At 31.1% G+C, this 21,045-nt stretch overlaps 2 protein-coding genes across 3 annotated transcripts; one reads left to right on the forward strand and one right to left on the reverse strand.

The window, feature by feature from the left end:
* The first annotated feature begins 1,069 nt into the window (after positions 1-1,069).
* On the forward strand, positions 1,070-14,262 carry LOC145189988 (protein dachsous-like). The gene is made up of 5 exons (XM_080066733.2): positions 1,070-2,809; positions 3,523-9,660; positions 11,883-12,064; positions 12,163-12,438; positions 12,641-14,262. The coding sequence occupies exons 1-5, from the start codon at positions 1,183-1,185 to the stop codon at positions 14,036-14,038; spliced, it is 9,621 nt and encodes a 3,206-aa protein (XP_079922859.2). The 5' UTR covers positions 1,070-1,182; the 3' UTR covers positions 14,039-14,262.
* An 84-nt stretch (positions 14,263-14,346) lies between these two features.
* LOC145189999 (uncharacterized) lies at positions 14,347-18,439 on the reverse strand. 2 transcript variants are annotated; one of them, XM_090077235.1, is made up of 6 exons: positions 18,287-18,439; positions 17,916-18,067; positions 17,386-17,584; positions 16,791-16,895; positions 15,705-15,946; positions 14,347-14,727 (listed from the first exon to the last, which is right to left on the reverse strand). In XM_090077235.1, the coding sequence occupies exons 1-6, from the start codon at positions 18,336-18,338 to the stop codon at positions 14,557-14,559; spliced, it is 921 nt and encodes a 306-aa protein (XP_089933361.1). In that variant the 5' UTR covers positions 18,339-18,439; the 3' UTR covers positions 14,347-14,556. The 2 variants fall into 2 exon arrangements, with proteins under 2 accessions (XP_089933361.1, XP_089933360.1); XM_090077234.1 differs by having other exon boundaries at positions 15,705-15,949.
* Positions 18,440-21,045: the final 2,606 nt, after the last annotated feature.

Below are 21,045 nucleotides of genomic sequence, written 5' to 3' on the forward strand. Positions count from 1 at the left end.
AACCATTTTCGAAAACCACATATAAAATTCACTTGCTCTTATAGGAAAACTCTTTAATTCAAAAAAGTTTCCATGTTACTAATCTAATGAAATACATGTACACAAAGATTGTGATGATGTCGCAGTTACAATTTTAAATGATTTTGAAATGAATGCCCTAAAAATTCATTGTTTTGGGAGTTCTTTATTAATTCAATTTATTTCGTGTCACCTTACACGAGAGACCGACATTCTATTATAGCGTAAATTGAGTTTCGGTATTAAACAAACTTGTTTGAATTAAAATCTTTTAGAATTAAACGCCACCTTTTGCTTGATTTTATATAAGATTTCCATCATAAGTAAAAATATTTTTGTTTATAAATAAATGATGTAAATAATGTAAGTATATAATAATTCTGAGAATAAATAGACTAAGTTTAAGTCAAACTTGCTATCATTCAACTAATAATGCAATATTAAAGTGTTAGGCAGGTTGATAATTATTTGCTTTTATATGTATGTCAGTATAGTTGTTAACCAAGCAACGGGCATTTCTTAATATTCTTTCAGAGAAGGTATAAAGTGAAAAAATGTATCTAAATTTATAACTATTTCTATAGTGCAAATTACAATCAGCTTTTAAATTTTATATTATTCTAAATAGTTTTAAGATAAATTTTCTGTAATTTTTTTTTTTTTAATCATTATTTAAAAGAAATCAGAAAGGAAGAATGCAATAGGGCTTTTCTCTATCTTATGTTAACTTATTGAGATTTACCATTGTAAATTATCTGTACCTCGCAAGAACACTCGCAAGAAATTTCAATAATTTAACAGGAGTTGCTATTTAAAAGCCTTAAATTGAAGGAAAAATTCATTAAAAATTTTCATATGGTGATGTAAAAATTTTTTTAAATATATATATATATATATATATATATATATATATATATATATATATATATATATATATATATATATATATATATATATATATATATATATATATATATATATGATAAATTTTTACGTATGTTTCCCTTAATGTTGAAATTATGAATTTGTCTCAAACCATCCTTCTTTTTTTTAAACACCTGAATTTATAAATTATTTAGATATTTTCTATATGGAAAAAAATTTATAAGTATAAATAATAAAACCTTTTAGTGTTTAGAAATGTGCTTGAAAAGATGCTGAAATATGAAGTGTTTTTTATTGGGAACAATATTTCTCTATAGTGTTGAAACTGCTTATGTTTTTTACTTCGCTGAAAATCAACCCCCTGGAAGTAAAGTTGGTAAAGTAGATGGACTTTCTCCATTTATTCAAAATGGGGCAAATGAGGATTTTAATCTTAGCAAGTTATCTGGTGAAATATTTTCCAGAAGGGCTTTCTCTACAAAGCTTCTTTCTCAATCTCAGACAAATGAGTATTATTTTAACTTTACTGTATCATCTGCGACAAAAGATGAAGCAATAGAAGTTGTTGTATGTGTTTTTAGTTTTCCGTTATTTTCAGAACCCTTATACAATATGCAGTTAAAAGAGGACACTAAAGTCAATTCATGGACAAAGATTATCTTTTCAAATGTCACCAAATTATTTATTAAATACAATACTGAAAATTTCAAGGATAAGTTTCAATTAGTTACCAATGAAAACCATGAGTTGTTTTTACAACTTCTGTCACCTTTAGATTATGAAGAACAAAATCAATTTTCACTAAATATCTCAGCTTGTGTCACAAAAACATTATTTTGTAATTTTCTTTCTCTTAATTTAAGTATTTTAGATGTAAATGATAACTTCCCAGAATTTGAACAAAAGACTTACCACTTCGAAATATATGAAAATATAAGTGTTGGTGAAAAAATTGGATATGTTCATAGTGTAGACTTAGATTCTGGCTCTAATGCTCAGATTAAGTATAGTTTGCATGAAACCAATGAGTTTTCTATAAATCAAAGCAGTGGGGAAATATTTCTTAAAACCTCTGTAGATGCTGAATTGCGGATTTTCTATAAAGTATTATGCATAGCAAGTGATCAAGGGAATCCTCCCAAGATATCATCTGTAATATTATCTTTTACTGTTTTAGATTGTAATGATAATCCTCCATCTATAGATATTGTGTTTGCTCAAACAGATGCTTTTCAAATCTTGGAAGGTGAGGTTGTTGGATGGAAAGTAGCTACTATTACTATGAGTGATCCTGACTCTGTGAATCAAAATCTAGATCCTGATTTACTTATAAATGATACTGAATATTTTGAGTTACGAAAAGAAGCCAATAGCTTTTTACTTCTTACAAGAAAGGTTATTGATAGAGAATCTACTCCTTTTCTGTTTCTTTTGTTCACTGCCAAGGATAGTTTATCAACTTTGTTAGAGACTCAAAAGAAAGTGCAAATTAACATTGGTGACATCAATGATAATTCTCCTAAATTTTCTCAGCCCATGTACAATGTTTCAGTAAGAGAATCAGTAGGTGTAGGAGAACTAGTAGTTAGAGTTCTTGCAAGAGATCCTGATTTAGGAAAAAATGCAGAAGTATCATATGCAATTGATTTTCATGGCTTTTTAAAAACTGATCTGTTAAAGCTTGATAGACAGAGTGGTGAAATTTCTTTTAAAAAGAAGGTTGATTTTGAAGTTGTTTCAATTATTGAGTTTCAAATATATGCAGTAGATCATGGAATTCCTCAACAAAAAGCCTATGCAAGTGTTCGAATCACTTTGATTGATGTTAATGATAACCATCCTTATTTTTCTCCAAGTATAATGGTCTTTAATATAAGTGAAAACAAAAAAGTGGGATCATTCATAGGTTTGTGAACTTTTACAAATATTTCATAGTAATAAGTAATAATATCCTTTCATATTTATTACTTAAGTTTTTTGTTGATTTACTGCTACAAAAACATCTGCTGTAATGATTGCTGTGTTTAGGTGAGATTTTATGAATATTTTAGCAATTTCTGTCAATGCAATTCCTGCAGTAATGCTCTAAAATGCTGCTCCACATCTCATTAAGATTACCTATTGCAGCACCAGTTTCAATCTTAATTCCAATGACTATATGCCTATACACTGAATAGTTTATTAAATTTCATAAGTAGCTTATTTCATTCTTAACAAAATAATAAAACTCTATACTTCTTGCTGTAAAATTTTATTCATCACCTAATTTAAAAAATAAATAAATAGATGCTAAAGTATATGCTGCAATTTTTATTATAAAAGTATTCATGTGATGTTTAATGCCTCAAAAAGCATCATTTTGATAATAAATAACATTCAAAAAATGGATATTAAGGTTTTCCTTTTCATATCTCTATAGTTTTTGGTATCAGAATGTTTTAAATAAATAAGTTTTTCAGACAAAATAGCATTACTCATCATATTTGATAAAGGGTGAAAATTTTCAACATTTTTTAAGTTCCCTTTTGAATTTTATTGTTTATTGATATTAATTCCTATGCAAAAGTTTATTATATCTTTAAGATTTTTTAGATTGTTTATTGTCATATTTTTTTTCAGGCCAGGTTCATGCTCTTGATGAGGATAAAGTTGACTCAAACAAGATAACATACTACTTAAACAGTAACATTTTACAAGTTGACAATAAAACAGGTGAAATAAAGTCTTTAAAAGTTTTTGACCGTGAAGAGAAAGAACGCTATGAGTTGGAGATCAGTGCATTTGATAGCGGAGGATTAGAAGGAAAGGGAACACTAGTTATTAACATAGAAGATTTAAATGATTGTTCACCTTCATTTGAAAGTAAAATTTTTAATATATCAATCACTGAAAATTTTCCTCTGTTTAAGGTAGCATTTTATATTACTGCCCATGATCCAGATGAAGGTAGCAATGCGGTTTCATTTTATTCTGCTACCTTTCAAGATGATACATTTTCAATTGACTCAATGACAGGGGGTGTTAATTTAAATCGCAACCTAAAGTTTGCAGCACGTATGTTTGATTTCCAAGTCAGCGTTCAAGATGCAGGTGGTTTTCCTGGGGTGAATACATCAAGAGTAATTGTAAACATTTTTCCTCCATGCATCTTGCCCCCAGTTTTTTTAAAAAACAAATATACTTTTAATGTGACTGAAAACAATATTATTGGTCAGGTTATTGGAGTCTTAAATGCTGTTCGACCACTGTCACACAGTGCTGCTTTCATTTTCTTTGAGATAGTTGATAGTAATGAAAACTTTATAATTGAATCAACAACTGGTTTATTGCGCACAAACAAAGCTTTGGATTTTGAAGAAAAACATGAGGATTTTGTTTTAGTTAAAGCATTTGACTCTCTAAATGTCAGCTTGTTGAATTTTACAAAAGTTCAAATTAATATCTTAGATCAAAATGATAACCACCCCTGGTTTGTAAACAAAGTTGAAACTGTTTCTGTCCCAGAAGGTATACCAATTGGTCATATTTTTTTTAAATGTCAAGCATATGATAAAGATTTTGGTTTGAATGGATTAATAAAGTATAGCCTTATCAATACCAGCGGACCAATAAATGTTTCAAGTAATGACTGTGATGTATTCTCTACTGGGCCAATAGATTATGAATTGGTAAAAGAATATATTGCTTATATACAAGCAACTGATCAGAGCCCTCCATACTATAAGGCTACACTACAGCTGAAAATTAAAGTTCTTGACACAAATGATAATTTGCCAATATTCTTCAATAACTCTCATTTTGTTCACATCAAAGAGAATTTACCTATCAACTCTCTAATCATCACTTTTCAAGCATTAGATCGGGATTCTGGTGCAAATGGAGAATTATTCTACCAAATAGCACATTCTAAGCATTCTGATATATTTATGTTAAGTTTAAATGGCTCTCTATACTTAAGAAAAAGTGTTGATCATGAAGTTAACCCATTTTTTATACTTCAAATACAAGTATTTGATAAGGGCTCACCACCTCAAAAAAATGAAATGAAGTTTAAAGTTATGGTTGATGATGAGAATGATAATCCCCCAGTTTTTGAAAAAGATCAATATACTTTTTACTTGAACGAAGAGTCACCAGTAGGATCAGTAGTTGGTGTTGTTGCAGCTGTTGACAAAGATAAAGGAGCAAATGCTAAATTGGAATTTTCTATTTTGTCAAATGATTTTACAAATGACACTGAAAATGTTTTAGGCCGACCTGAGTGTATAATCAGAGCTTTAAGAAAGTTTGACAGTGAGTCTGGAGACACATTTTTCAATGTAACTATCGAAGTTAAAGATCATGGAGTGCCTTTCATGACAACTCGTGTTCAAGCATTAATTTTTATTGTAAATATAAATGATCATGCACCAAAGTTCTCTAAGTCAACAGCATACTTAGCTTGTGTCATTAGAGAAACAAATGCAAATTCAAAAGTAGTACAAGTTGAAGCAATTGACCATGATGTTAACCCTAAACCTTTAAAGTATAACTTAGGTGTGACAGAGAATAAAAATTCAGAGTTTTTATCAATATTTCGAATAGATCCTTCTAATGGAGCAGTTTATACCAAAAAAAAAATAGATTCTCAAATGGCATCATTTTATGAAACAACAGTGAGTGTAGAGGAAATTGGAGATGGAGTTAATCTGTTTAACTATCAGAAGCTAGTGATATTCATTGTGCCACCACTTAACCATATTTTTTTTACAAATAGCTGCCGGATGGCTGCTGTTACAGAGAACTCCCAACCACTGCAAGGTGTTATTAGTGATGCTATTAGTTACAATAACACGTATACTGTGTCTAACTACAGTATTAAAGAAAAAGGTCTACCTTTTTTTGTTTTAAAAACAACAGGTTTATTGAAACTTGCCCAGGCTCTAAGCTTTGAGAAAGCAAAATTCTATCAATTTCATATAACTGCTGAGGGTTTATGGAAAGAAGATAAATCTTCACTTTTTACTGATTCTATAATAATGAGCATATATGTAATACCTGAAAATAAACATGTCCCCACTTACCCTAATAACCCTGAGCGCTACACCATTATTGAGGACTGGCCAACTTTTAAGCCATTTGCCATCTTACAAAGAGCTTCTGACAATGATGCTGATCTAGGAGGTTTTATTATTTACTCTATTAATTCCACTAATCCTCCTGATGCACCTGTTCAATTGTCTCCCTTAAGTAGGGAGTTATTCTTGACACAAACTGTTGATTATGAAAAACAAGATGTGTTGAGTCTGAAAATCAGCGTAACTGATCTTGCTATTAATGTCAACGAGCGTCTTTTCAATACATTCACAGTGTATATATCTATCAAAGATGTCAATGATAATTCACCAATATTCAAGTCTCCAACGTCTGCATATGTTCAGGAAGGAGAAGCTCCAAGGAGTATGGTATTAAACATTCAAGCTGAAGATCCTGATAGAGGGGAAACCCATACTGCAGTAGGCTATTCTATTGTCTCTGGTAATGATTTAGGATTATTTAGTTTGAATTATTTAACTGGTGATCTTTCCACATCAAAAAGTCTTAATGCATCCTTAGGAAGTATGTACATTTTAACAATTGAAATAGTTGAATTAAGAGAAAACAAACTTTTCTTGTCTTTAAAGAGTACTCAAAATGTAACTATATATGTAGTTGATGTTAATGACAATGCCCCAAAATTTAGTCACTCAATTTATTATGCAGCAATAAAAGAAAACATGATGGATAGTTCTTTTGTAGCTCAATTGGAATACTTTGATTCAGATATTCTTGAAGAAAATACTCAATCATCTTTTGAACTTCTTAATAATCTTGACCAATTTTCTATTAGTTCAGAAACGGGTATCATACTTACTAAAAGAGCACTTGATCGAGAGACCCAGTCATCCTTTGTTTTGACTGTAATAGTAAAGAATTTGGCTTATCCCTATGATCAAGACTCATGCACTGTGGTAGTTGTTATTGAAGATGTCAATGATAATCCACCAGTTTTTAGAGGAGGTGAAAAAGTAAAACTGCATATCCTTGAAAATCTGCTACCTACCAAGATTCATAAATTTGAAGTCTTTGACCCAGATGATGCTGTAAATGCTGATGTTTATTTTTTTCTCTTTCCTCCTCAACTCCACTTCTTCATTAATAAAACCACTGGAGAGTTACATGTGCTTCATAGCTTAGATCGAGAGGAACGTCGTAAGTATAAGTTTACTGTTTTTGCAGAGAACACTTCACCTCCAAATTTCTTAGGCTATCAAAATGTAACATTAGTAGTTGAAGATGTTAATGATGAGAAACCAGAATTTGCACAAAAGTTGTATTACATTAAATTTCAAGAAACATCTTCTGTTAACATGACAATTTTACATGTTCTTGCTACAGACAAAGATTCCAGTGGCAATTCTGTAATCTACTATGAACTTGTTAATTCCTCTGATCATTTTATTATCAATGCTGACACAGGAAGAATATCAACAACAACTCCACTTGATTATGAGCAGGAAAAAAAGTATCTATTAGAAGTCCATGCTATAGATATTAAATCAAAAATGTTTGACATATGTCATGTCATTATAGAAGTTATTGATATGAATGATAACTACCCTGTATTTATGCAATCAGTGTATACAAAAGTTATTGAAAAGGTCACATCAAGATATGTTATGCGTGTACAAGCCACAGATGCTGACCTAAATGGAAAGCAAGGTGTAAGTTATGCTTTTGATCCTCCTAGTTATCATTTTAATATATCAGCTTCAACAGGAGAAATTTTTATTACAGACCAAGACCTTACACCTGGACAATATCATCTGCATGTAAGAGCTGTTGATGATGGGGGTTATAAAAAGTCATATGCTCAAGTTTTTGTTACAATTGGAAATAATACTGTAATTGATTTTGTTAATAAGTCTACTATTTTTACAATTGATGAAAATCCACCAAATGGGTTTGTACTTGGTAGTATCAATGCTAAGGCTAAAAGCAATCATCCTATCAGGTATAGTATTTTACAAACAACCAATCCTGATTCAGCATTTGCCATTAATGAAGATGGAGAGATTTATGTAAACAAAAGTGAATCAATAGATTATGAAAAATATCCAACTATAAGTCTTGGAGTTTTAGCTTCTGTATCAGTAAATGGTGAGGTGTTTAGCTCATACTTAACTGTAGTAATCCACCTTAATGATATTAATGATAATGATCCCCAAATCATTCCTCTGAACAAACAGTTTAAGTATTTTGAGTCAGATTCAGCCAATTTCAAACCACACATCCTAAACTACTTTGATGTTAAGGATGATGACCATATTGATTTAAACAAGCTGAAAGTTGCCATTATTTCTGGTAATGATGACGGGATGTTTGAAATAGTTGAGGGAACAACAGTAATGACTCTTCTCAAACCAATTGATTATGAAGTTAAACAAGTGTATAGCTTACTTGTGCGTGTATATGATGGGGGTTCTCCACCAAGATTTAGTGATAGCCATTACACACTTATCATTGAAGATCAAAATGATAATCCTCCTGTTTTTCAAAATATCATGCCCATCTCTGTAAGTGAAGACACCACTCCAGGAAGTATAATAGGAAATGTAAAAGCCACTGATATTGATGTTTCTACTTATGAAATCATTTATGAAATAGTAAATGATAGCAGCCTATTTACTATAGATGAAAAAATTGGAAATATTATTTTAAAAAAATCAAAATCTTTAGACTATGAGAAAGTTAAATTCTATGACTTAAACATCTCAGCATCAGATGGGTTGCACAAAACTTATTTTCTTCTTCATATCAATGTAATTGATGCTAATGACCACCCACCCATATTTAGTAAGCAGCTATATTCAGTTAAGGTTCAAGACACAATCAAAATGGGAGAGTATATAATTAAAGTTTCTGCATATGATTTAGACAGCGAAAGTTTTGGTTATGTTCAGTATTTATTAGATCCTCCCCAGGACGCTTTTACTATAGAACAAGACTCTGGAGTGATTGTTACAAACAAAGAATTTCAATTTAATGATGATGCAACTGTGATGGAATTACGTGTTGTTGCATTTGATTCAAAGATGGCACCTGGTTACCTGAAATCTTCATCAGTTGTGTTACTTGAAGTTGAAGGCAAGAAAGTAGTTTATCCTAAGTTTCAGCAAAGTCACTATTATATGAAAGTATCTGAAGGTGCAAGTATGGGAGCAGATGTAGGCACTGTAACTGCTTGGTTTACAAACAGCCTTCATCAAATTATTAAATATTCTTTAACAAATGAAAGTGCTGGAGAGCCATTCGCTATCAATCCTTATACTGGACAATTAAAAGTCAACAGTCAACTTGATCGTGAGACACAATCAAGTTATGACATTGAAGTTATTGCTACTATTGTTCGCCAGCCAGAGATATTTACTAAGTGTAATGTTTCAATACACATTCTTGATATTAACGATAACAATCCTATATTTAAACAAAGTAGCTATAACGTATCAGCACTAGAAGACCAAGAAGTTGGTCAAGTTTTGTTGACTGTAACAGCTACTGATGCTGATGACATTACAACAGAAAACGGTAAAGTAAGATATGAGATACATTCAGGACAAGATGATTATGAATGGTTAACAATTGATGCTGACACTGGTGTTATAAAAACAAAAAAATCCCTAGATCGCGAGATGCGACCATTTTTACAAATCTCAATAAAAGCTGCTGATTACAAAGGTAAACAAGAAATTACATAATCGTTATTTAAATACATATAGTGGTTTAAAAAATATTAGGCATAAAGATTTCTTTAATTTAAACCTTACCTAAAGTACCATAAAATGCTTTGTACAACAACCCAAATGCTATACTTTCCAGAATTAAGTTGTTTAACAAGAACTTAGCTTTCCTGTTTACACTCAGCAAAATTTCTTTAGTTCCAATAACAATTTTGTTCATAAAAATCAATACATGAAATATTTGCTTTTTTTTTGTTTATTGCAGCAATTATTAGGAGAACTGCATGATTGAAAATGTTACGTGTTTGTTAATAAAACTGTTTTTAAGATTTTCCGAACCAGTTTTAGAAATGTCACTCCATACTTTTGGAATACAAGTTAATTTCATTGTATTATATTGTCTAGAATTTACATATATGCAGTTCATGGAAATATTCCCCAAAAATTTCCAATAGGGTTGAAGTCTAGTAAGCATGTTGGCCGATCGAAAACATATTTTTTTCTCAAGACCATTGTGATCATTTCAATGTATCTTTCCCTATTATTCATCTTTCATGATTTCAATATCTTTAAAAAAAATCTTAAAATTTGCTAAACTGGTCATTGTCAGCAATTTTATTATCTTACCCTATTATCAAAAATGATCAAACTAGTATTTAGTTAATAAAACAGTTTGCTATAAAAGAAAGTAAAAGGGAATCAATTTAAAACTCTATGTACTGATTTATATATATATATATATATATATATATATATATATATATATATATATATATATATATATATAAATTTTCTATGGGGTTCAAATCCGGTGACTGGGGTGGCCAGTGCAAGACTTGAACACCATTAGCAGCTAGAAAATCTTTAGCCACTTTGGACGTGTGCTTAGAATCATTGTCTTGCTGAAAGATCCATGGAAAAGTTGCAGGAAACAATGCTGTTGCTGAAGGTAGCAAATGCTTTCGCAAAATATCTCTATACATGGCACCATTCATGATTCCTTCCACCTGATACAACTGGCCCGGCCCAAAAGATGACATACAACCCCACACCATGATGCTACCACCACCATGCTTTACAGTTCCATGCAAACATTCCGGTTTATATGGTTCATTTTGACGACGCCAAACGAAAATACATTGAGAATCATTACCAGCTAAATTAAATTTGGACTCATCAGACCACAACACCGTTTGCCAATCAGTAACACTAAAATGCAAAAATTCGTGTGCAAATTTGAGATGCTTCTGCTGATTAATTTTGGAGATAAAAGGCTTTTTAATAGCAACACGACCATTCAAACCTTGTTTATTCAAGTGACGACAAACAGATTTTGGAGATATTAAAGGTCCACCAACATCATGCCACTGAGACAAAATTTTGGAAGAAAGGCGACGATTTGTTAGGGCCAGGCATTTTAAGGTTCTATCTTGACGTAAAGTTGACATTCTAGGATGGCCACATCTGGGTTTGTCCGTGAATGTATTTGATTCCAAATGTTTCTTATATGCATTTTGTACAGCATGGCGACTTTTTTTCAATTTTTTGGCTATATCATTTAGGCTTAAGCCACTAATTTCCTTCAAAGCCACCACCTGGGCCCAAACAGTTGAATCAAGGCTTTTAGCTTTGCCCATTTCAGAAAATATTTTCACTTAAACTCTAAAATAAAAACGAAAATAACATTAAATACATTATCTAACTAGTGTACACATTCCAAAAAGTAGCATAAATAACAACTGAATTGACCAAAACATTGATACCAATACATCATAAAGTTACCAAAATATGTTTAAATTTTCAAAAATTGGCTATAATATTAAAGAACTCATGAAAATCAATATTTGTATTTGGTTTAATACGCAATTATTCATGAATATCAATAGATTCATACCTTGTCAAATTACTATATGCATTGTTATGCTTATAATGTTAACCTCACCATACTTATGCCGCAAAATGATGAAAAAAACAGGTGGCTCTAAACTTTTAACCAGTACTGTATATTTATATATATATATATATATATATATATATATATATATATAAATGCACTTAATTTTTATATATGTACTAAATTATTTAAAAAAATATTTTATGAAAAAAAAATCAAATATGGTTACTTTTAGTTAATAATTTTAATGGGTCTATTTTTTCAAAACCACTAGAAATATTTATATTGGTATGTACTAAATACTACTTATAAGATACTATTTTCAGGTTCTGGTCAGAGTGGTTTTGCTCGTCTCAATGTAACAGTATTGGATGTGAATGATAACCCTCCAGAATTCAAGGTTGATGTTCCAACTTTCCATGGTATACAAATTTTGGAAAACCAGCCTGCTGGGACAATTGTTTTCAAAGCAAACGCATTTGACTTAGATGAGGGTTTGAATGGATTGGTACATTCTAAGTTTTTTTTTTGTTGTGTTTATTTTGTGGACCCCTGTTTTACACTAAATCCTGTAATGGTAATATTTCTGAATTATTCTTTCATTAGATATCATACAGCATCATGAACACAGGTCATGAGATGTTTTATATGCAGGATTCATCTTCTGGTTGGGTTTACACTAAAGCTCCATTGAATTATGAATCAGTATCACTTTACAATTTAACGGTTGTGGCTACAGACCACGGGGCAATACCACTAGTATCCAGTTTTGAGTATCAAATTCGAGTTCAAGATGTTAACGAATATGCCCCTTTGTTTACCAAGTCGAGGTTTGTGTTCAACATTCCCGCAAATCTAGAAGTTGGTGAAATTATAGGAAAGGTTGTTTTTTTTTGTATCTTTGTTAAAAATAATTCAAAACAAATCTTTATAAATGAATCAAGGTGTGTCGATAAAACTGAGTAGATTTTGTTTTCAGTGCTGGTACCCAAAATTTATTTTTTTAATTAAAATTGTGAACTTGCTACATTTATTGTTTTTTATATTCTGCTAAAATATTATGCGTGTTTACCTCCTTTCATAGGTCGAATCAATTGATGAAGATGGGGGTGACGCTAACATTACTCAGTACACTATACTTTCTGGTTTTTTGGACAAGTTTTCATTAGATTCCAAAAGCGGGGAAATAACTTTGTTAAAGGATTTGCGTTATCACGTCAGAGGAAATCCTTCAGATGTCGTCGAGTACCTTTTAAAGCTGCGAGCTGACAATGTTCCGAGCGACTCTTTGTTTTCTTTAGCAGATGTCCTCATAATAGCTAATTACACTTGCATTGGGTGTGAGTCTATTGCTGAAGTTATTCCAATAGCCAAAAAGTCCATGGCAAGCTCCTCAATTCTAATTGTCTTTGCTTCAGTTTTGGTGCTGGTGTTTCTCACCTTTTTAGTTATTTGTATTGTTTATTGCCGTAGAAAATCTTATAGATGTAATCGCAAACCGTTGTTCTGTAATAGCAACAAAGTAAACCTTCCGAACTCATCAGTTGAATGCGAACTTCTACATTCATATAGCAAGCACTCTACTTTCGATACGGTAAACAATCGTTTGTTTTCTGACTATCCTGAGAAATCTAGCGGAACTCAGCTCTCTTCAGCGATTGGTTTATTAAATAAGAGCAGCGAAACTTCAGCGTCTGTAACTGACAAAGCAAGCACCTTCTCTTTTGGCATTTATCATGAACAAGAAGCCGAACTTCACCCGTTTCTTAACGGTATCTCGAAGTTAAACCTTAAAAGCGTAGATGACAAAAAAGCTTTCAGATTCTCGGTTTCTAAAAGATCTCCGAAAAATTCGATATCAGTTGACTCGAGTGAAGTTTCGTTGTTTAAAGAAATCACTGTACGCAAGCCGCTTTACAACTTCAAACCACGCCAGGCAGGATCAGGCAATAGTGTTGTTAGAAACAGTCACGAAAGCCTCAAAGATTTCACAGAAGAAGGAGGCGGTGAAGCGGCCGGACGGATTGACGTTCGCAACTTGCTATATGCTAAACTCGCTGAAGTCGAAGATCAGCACGAAGAAAGCACGGATGGTGTGAAGCCGTTTAAGGATGAAGGCATAATGTCACGCGGAGGCTCTTTAAGTACTATCATTGCGAGCGATGAAGAGCTATCAGCTTATGAATACGAATGGCCATCGCATATGTTAAAGCCTCGTCAGGTTTTTCAGGATGCAGATTATACCGTTAAATTAGACTGCGACATCGTTCCTTTAAAAAATTTTTCAGTCGCAACAGATTTTTCTTCTCAGCAAAGACATCGATCCTCTGGATCTCCATTTACCTTGTCCACAACATCTGGTAATACAAACGTTTCCGCAGATAAAGCTAGAATTTGGCGCAGCGGCAGCGTATGCAGTCAACTTTCAAGGATTACACTCTCTGACATAAATCTCACAGATGACGAAGACGTCAGAGTTTAGTTGCTAGCTTAAAAGATCTTTTTTCAAATATAGATTACTTTTTTTTTTTTTGTTTTTTTTTCCAGATACTGAAAACTCTGCAGCGAGTATTAGAAATATTTTGCAGAATTTATTAACTTATATTTTTCTATTTATTTCTCTTAATCTCTTTTTTTTTTATTGAATTTTTATGATGTACATGTGTAAATATGTTTATAATTTAGCTCTATGAGTCTTTGCTTTTATCCTATTTTTATTATTTTTCATTTATTTTTAACTAAAATCGTTTAAATGCGGTTACAAAATTTCTATCCTTAAGAGGCATAATATCCGGAGGAACGTAACAACATTAACAATATTTAAGCAAAACTGTGCGTGTATAAAAAATAAGCGGTTTTACAATTTCACGGGCTTTTTATAAAAATGTTGGCTTTTGATGAATATTTTTGATCAGTTGGCGATCATTTTTCACACCAAAGCCGTATTTGGATAAGAAAGTTTTTCAGTTGAATAATTTTTTTCACTTTTTTATTTTTAAATTATGGTTTTTGAGTTTGTTTATCTTCAAACTCTTTTCTTTCTTTTTGGTATTTTATAATGGCCATCGCAAATCCACTCACTGCTATGACTGCCATACATGTAAAGGCGCCTATCGTAATAGGAGAAATTAACGTATGTCGTAAGTCGCGACCTTTTCCTTGAATTGACATCTAAAAACAAATATAATTCGTAAAAATGGTTTTTTTGAAACTTCAAAAATGCTCCAATCGGCACAATTTTCCTTGATATTTTCTGATTGAGCATGCATTGTTCTTAAAATATTTTGCATTCCGAAAAAAGCCTTAACTTTTTAAAAACTAAAAGTTCATTTAAACGTTTCTAAAAAAATAAATCCTTAACAAAAGAGGTGAAATTAATTAATTTCACCTAGCGTAATTTAGCTTCTTTAGTGATAATTATTGTTTTGCAAAATTGGTATGCACGGTTTCCACAGGTCGAGAATTTCAAAATCTGTTCTGGAATGTTCTATTTAGTCCCAATATTTTGCAAAATTTGAAGGAAAATCCTAGAGTTTTGTAAAAGTATTCCTGATGAAATACCTTGAAAAAAAAATATTTTGAAAAATTTTACCCCTACGTTATTATTCTCTAAAACTATTTTTTCTTTTCACGCTCTCATACTCCTAAATTTTATCGTCATTCTTGTCAACTAACGTATTAATTTTATCGTCATTCTTGTCAACTGACGTATTAAATTAAATCTGTTGTGAATTGATACAAATACACGAATATTCTGTTGAATAGCTATATCCATTTAAAGTTCCTAGGAAGTCTTTAAGTTAACCTTTGTATGATAAATGCACTGGAAAACAAAATCCTGGAAAGTTCTTGAACTTTCATTATTATTGTGTCAACCTTGCCATGCCGTTGTTTAGCTTAGTATGCAATTAATATTACAACCAAGAATTGAAATTTTCAGGGGGAGTTGTCCAGATTATAAAAAATTTATTAGAAAGTGTTTCTAATAAGAAAAAAAAATTTCCTATATCTTAGAAGAAAACATCGAGAAGATTTCAAAGATTTTTTTTCTTTCTAAGATTTCAAACAATATTAACCATAAACTTATTAGTTTTTAATTTTTCCTAAAATTTTATGTAAATTATATTCTGTATAAAACCAGAAGTTACCTTGCTGATATGTGATACCGTTTCGTTTTCTTGAAGCGCTGTTATATCGGTTTTCTCTTGGGACTTCAAGTAATGTTCAGTTACCGCTTGAATTTTTTCATTTACTGCAGGAGGTATTTCTTCTTTTTTGGAAAAAGACATCTGTTTGTTTTGTTTCGATCGTATAATCGAAGATTCCTTTTGGAGCAGCGCATCCATAGGAGATTCAGTCTTATCTTTGTTTGAAAGCGTTATGGAGGCATCTGCTAAAGTTAATGTCAAAAACTACTTTATTCTCAAACAAATGTTTTAAAAAACCTTTTAATGGTTAATGTTGGTATATGGGCGAAATAAGTTACTTTAAACAGTTTGTAATTTTTCGGTTATAAAAATTGAGTTTAATAAAATTTAATAACTTGTTTTCCAGCATCCAGCTGATAACACAATAAAAATCCTGCTGGATTTTAGGATTGTTTGGGAACTACATTTGTGAATATATTTATATTTGTTAACAACTAAAATGAGTCTTTGGTGTAATTGACATAATTTTAAATTAATGATATATGACAAAATCTTAAATTAATGATATATGCGATTTTATATTATGTTGACTCCTCATAAAATCCTCATCAGGATTACACAATAGAATTGTATAATCCTAATGAGAAATACAAAAGTAAATAAAAGAAATTTTTGCAAGAAATTTTTTTTTTTTTTTTTTTTGTCACCACGGTGATGCTCCGTTGTTCCGAGATTTATCATAGCCGTTTCACCTCAAGAACGTGAGTTGTGCCTTTATGTGAGTTCTAATGATCTCTTTTTTTTTTCTTTAGAAGTTTCTTCATAATTCTTACATGTATTTAGGAATTCTTACTACTCTTCATTAATCTTTGAGTGAATCTTCAAATTAGGAATTTGAAATATAGCCTTTAAAGATTAGGCAACCTTTTTTGGGTTTCCTATATACGAATTTCGGTTCTGAAGCAAGTTGTAAAATATTTTGTAGTTAAAAAAAAATTGGTGGTTCAGGTAGTGAAACGGTAGCGGTAAAACGGCGGTGAAAAAACGTCGGCGTAAAAGCGTTTTGTGCCGTCAAAAGTAATTTACCTTTTTGGTCGCTTTCTTTCAGATCTGCTGTTGCCTGTTTTTGAACAGAAGCTTGCTTTGTAACAATTCTAGATATACTTTCGTCGTCTTGGTTCCTTCTCGTTCCTCGAATTAAAAATATTTTATTCAAAAAAGGTAACTTGTTCTATCTTGTAAAGCTGATGCATATCCTTACTTGACTTAAATTGATCTTTCTGAGACTATCAGCGCGGCAACACTTATTTAACACATATAAACTCTTATTTGTCTTGAAAATTTTATCATAAATGGATGGATTAGGAAAATGTTTTTTTTATTTTGAAAAAAGAAAGAAAGGCTCAAAAGTGTTCACCACGATAGTAAAAACCATGCCATAAAATGATAGTAAAAATGTGTTTGTAGAATGATAGGAAAAAAAAAAAAAAAATGGCACTGAGTGAGAGCACAAATCAAATTAAATTATATTATTTGAAATTTTTAATTAGTTGTATCAATTCATTAATAGAGTTTTTCAGCCCGACAAGAAAAAAACAACAAATTTTTCAGTGATATGTATTAAACAGAAATTAAATGTTACGAGTTGTTAACAACACCATGATAATTAAAAGATCCTTACCAGACGTCCAGACGTCATTTCCAGATTTCCTTCTAAACTTTATAATGTCAGTCTTCAGATTATTTTTTTGGAAGTTAACACTTGAAATTAATTGAGTGTCACAGGAATCTTCACTAAAGCATGACACTGCATAGCAGCGTTCGTTTTCAAGCAAAGCAAGATCGCAAGTCTCTAATTCGCAGCACAGAAGAGCACATACCTTTAAAGAATAATGTCAATTGTTAAAGTTTCACGAAGAATTTTCATAAGAGAAACCTTTTTTTAATTTTAACCTTCAAAAATATTTTTTTGTTCATGAACTTGATTATCTCAACAACAAAATCCTTAAATTAGAGTCCGCTACGTTGCTAGGCGTGATTTGATAACCTAATCACACAATTCTACTTCGATAAAAAAATTTACCCAAAACTTCGAAACTTTTGCAAAAGATCCATCAAAGTTAAAGGCTATCACACACCATCATATTAATTCTCATAATCTGACAAAAACCTTTTTCTTGACTTAAAGTGGTACATGCTCAAAACACTCACCTCCAGGTCCTCAACTTTTCCTAATTGAGTAAAGTTATTTCTTTTATCATTGCGCTTCTTCAAATGACACGACGAGCAATTTTGAGGAGCAATGCAAGACATCTGTGAAGCTTCCCCGGCATTTTCAGGCTTCCAGTGAAATTCACTTTGCTCTATATGGATACGTGTAATATACCGTTTAGTTTACCCCAATAATTGCAACAACTTACTGTAATGTTATGTGTCGTTTTATAAATAAAACAAAAAAAGAAGAAAATGAACAAGAATAAATCTTTTATTCCGAAATCTGTTTAAAGATGGATACATTTTTTAATGCGACGGATTCTTTAAAACATTTAATTGGAAGTCAAACAAAACGCGAAGCCACTCACCCAACGAAATCTTGATAATAAGGAAAATACAATAAATTGTAAGACGCAACATTATCTAGCAATGTAATCGCATTTCAAAAGCTCCTACTTGATAGAAGCAAGATTAATATTCAATTAAAAGTGTTAACGCCCTGTTGCACACAAGCGTATTAACTGCACATGATACGCATAAGTGCGTTCGTTTGTGCGCTGAACAAAAATCTATCCTGGACGGAAATCGAGAAAAAAGAGAGGTTGAAAGAGAGACAGAGGAAATATTTTCTTCGTGCAAATAAACAAAGATTTTATTTTTTACTTCTTGCCTACATCAATTTAATTATGTTAATTATGCTAATAATGTTAACGAACTTAAGGCCTTTTACTCTTTTTTTATTTAAGGAACTTCATAGTTTGATAACAAACGCCCTTGGTCTAATCGGAGAGCCAACCCATCCCTACCCATCACCTTTACCAGTGTTCATCTTTTTAATTGAAAAAAGAATCTTTCAATTTTAAACAACCTAAGATATTTGAATTGAATTTTTTATTAGAAGTTTACTTTCATGGCCATTACAAAAACAAAATCACTAATTATCTTGTCACTTGTAATCTTCTTTTCAAGCATTGACAAATTTATCTAATTCTGTCCCGTTATAAACTTCAAGAATTTTTTAATTCACTATGCAAAAACTTCTTTCATAATTATTTATGTAACAAGATCATAATCGATCATGCAGCAAGAGTGAATACTAATAAATGCTTTGTAAAATTTTGATCCGATTGCATTTTTATAACATGTTTTTTTCAATTTAAAATGTACTTTTGACGAATTACTGGTTTACCAAGAACTAATAAAGGGGTCTATGAAAAACTACAACTTCGTTGGAAGCTTTATTCTCTCAACACAAGAAATTCAAGGTGATCGCTTATATATACATCCTTCTGTTGAAGATAATAAGCATGTTGCTTGGTATGTAGTATACAATATCAGAGGGAAAAAAGAAGGGAAGTTGTCTGATAAGAAAATTAAAATCTGGTAAAAAAGAAACGGCGTGTTTAAGGAGGATGGTGGTGGGGTTGAGGGGGTCCTGAATGTAACTTCTGAAAGACTGTTTTTAGAAAATGTGGTTTTTTTTTTTTTTTAATTGTTCACTGATGTTTTAGAAAATACTTTTGTATAGAAAATGCAAGCTCTCTGATTAATAAAAATTCCCCGATCTACTTTTACGCCGTAACTTACTGATTGATAAAATGGGGTTCTTTGCTTGCTCTAGTTTATACTCACTGTATGTCGATTGGATAAATTTGTTCATATCCAATTCATTCCCTTTTTTTTAGAGTTATTGGAATGTGGTTTAAATCTTTCTTCTACTATTCACTAAAAAATAGTAGAAGAAAAATTTAAATAAGGAATCTTATTTTAGTTTTTTGAAAAAAAAAAAAAAAAGCCCTTGGTTTTGAATAAATGAAAATAACAACTTTCATCTTAATCATCGGGATCCCAAAAAACATTAATGTCATCTTAAAAGATTTACGTAAGAATTATAGCTAGATATGAGGCACTCAAGTTTTATCCGGGTTAACAACTTTGCGATTATCCAACACTGATATTTATCACTAGCAATAATAGGAAAGAAAAAATATTTCTGCCGTTTCCCACTCCCATCCCGTTTCTTCCTCCTTCATCCTCGCTACAGCACTGTTATGCGATTATGGCGGTTTGATTAAAATAACGCAATAATATTCCTTGAGTTGCTTTTAGAATCATTTTTCTCAACTGTAATAATTTTAGACAAAAATTGTTGAGGACTTTTTCCTAATTTTACACAAATGTCCACATCCTTTAATTTTCATTATCGATTGGAGGGTGATCTTTGATCAAATGTGCATGCATGCAAACAAAATCAAAATTTATAATAGTTTGTGAGATCGAAAAAGTATTTGGACCGCGTTGGTAGAGGAATTCTTTTTTTTCGATCGTTGGTAGTGGAACTATTTTTTGATCCGTCCAAGTCAAAGCCGTTAAATATACATGGAAAAATTTAAAAGAATCATTCGTATTTAGTAAATACAACTATAAATTTATAGATATTTTTCCGAATTTTTATGAAGATTAAAAAGATACCTAAGTACTTTTTTTTAATCGATCTTTTTTAAATTTCATCATCTTTTACTGAGTAAAATTATTTTCAAACAAGATCTTTTCTCTCGAAATATATTTTGATTTGAGTATTTTATCAACACACTTTCTAATTGAACACATCAGAAAGTTTTTGCTTAATGGATTTTTTTAAAGAACTTGATAGATGACATTTTGAGGAGAAAAGTGAGGATGGATTTGACGCTAAAGACAAACACATTTTCATTTGATAACTTTTATACCTATGTAGATGAAGAAGGTCATCTGGATAAAAATACCACATTTAGACTTTACATTCCAACGATTTCGTGGAATGTCCTGTGGTTTTTTGTGGTATTTTATCCACTGAACTGGACTGATTTTGTATTTCTAGTTTCCAACTTTTTGTACCTAGGATTTAAGTGGTTTTAAAAGTTAAATCAGTTGTTAAGTTAAGGTCTGGAAGCAAACCCCAGAACCTTTTAAATATGAACTTGATTGTGATTTGAAAATATAATAAATGTAGTAAATATAGTAAATATAATAATTATAATAAGTGGGTAAAGCTAATTATGTTATGTTAAACAATAAATTTGTTTACCGAAGATCTATTTTTAACTTGTTTATTAAATGCCCCCCCCCCTCCCCTCCTCTGTCAATA

Source organism: Hydra viridissima, unplaced genomic scaffold (assembly GCF_058129835.1).
Source record: "Hydra viridissima isolate aposymbiotic clone 2 unplaced genomic scaffold, HvirCarnegie_v1 scaffold_2, whole genome shotgun sequence".
NCBI lineage: Eukaryota > Metazoa > Cnidaria > Hydrozoa > Anthoathecata > Hydridae > Hydra > Hydra viridissima.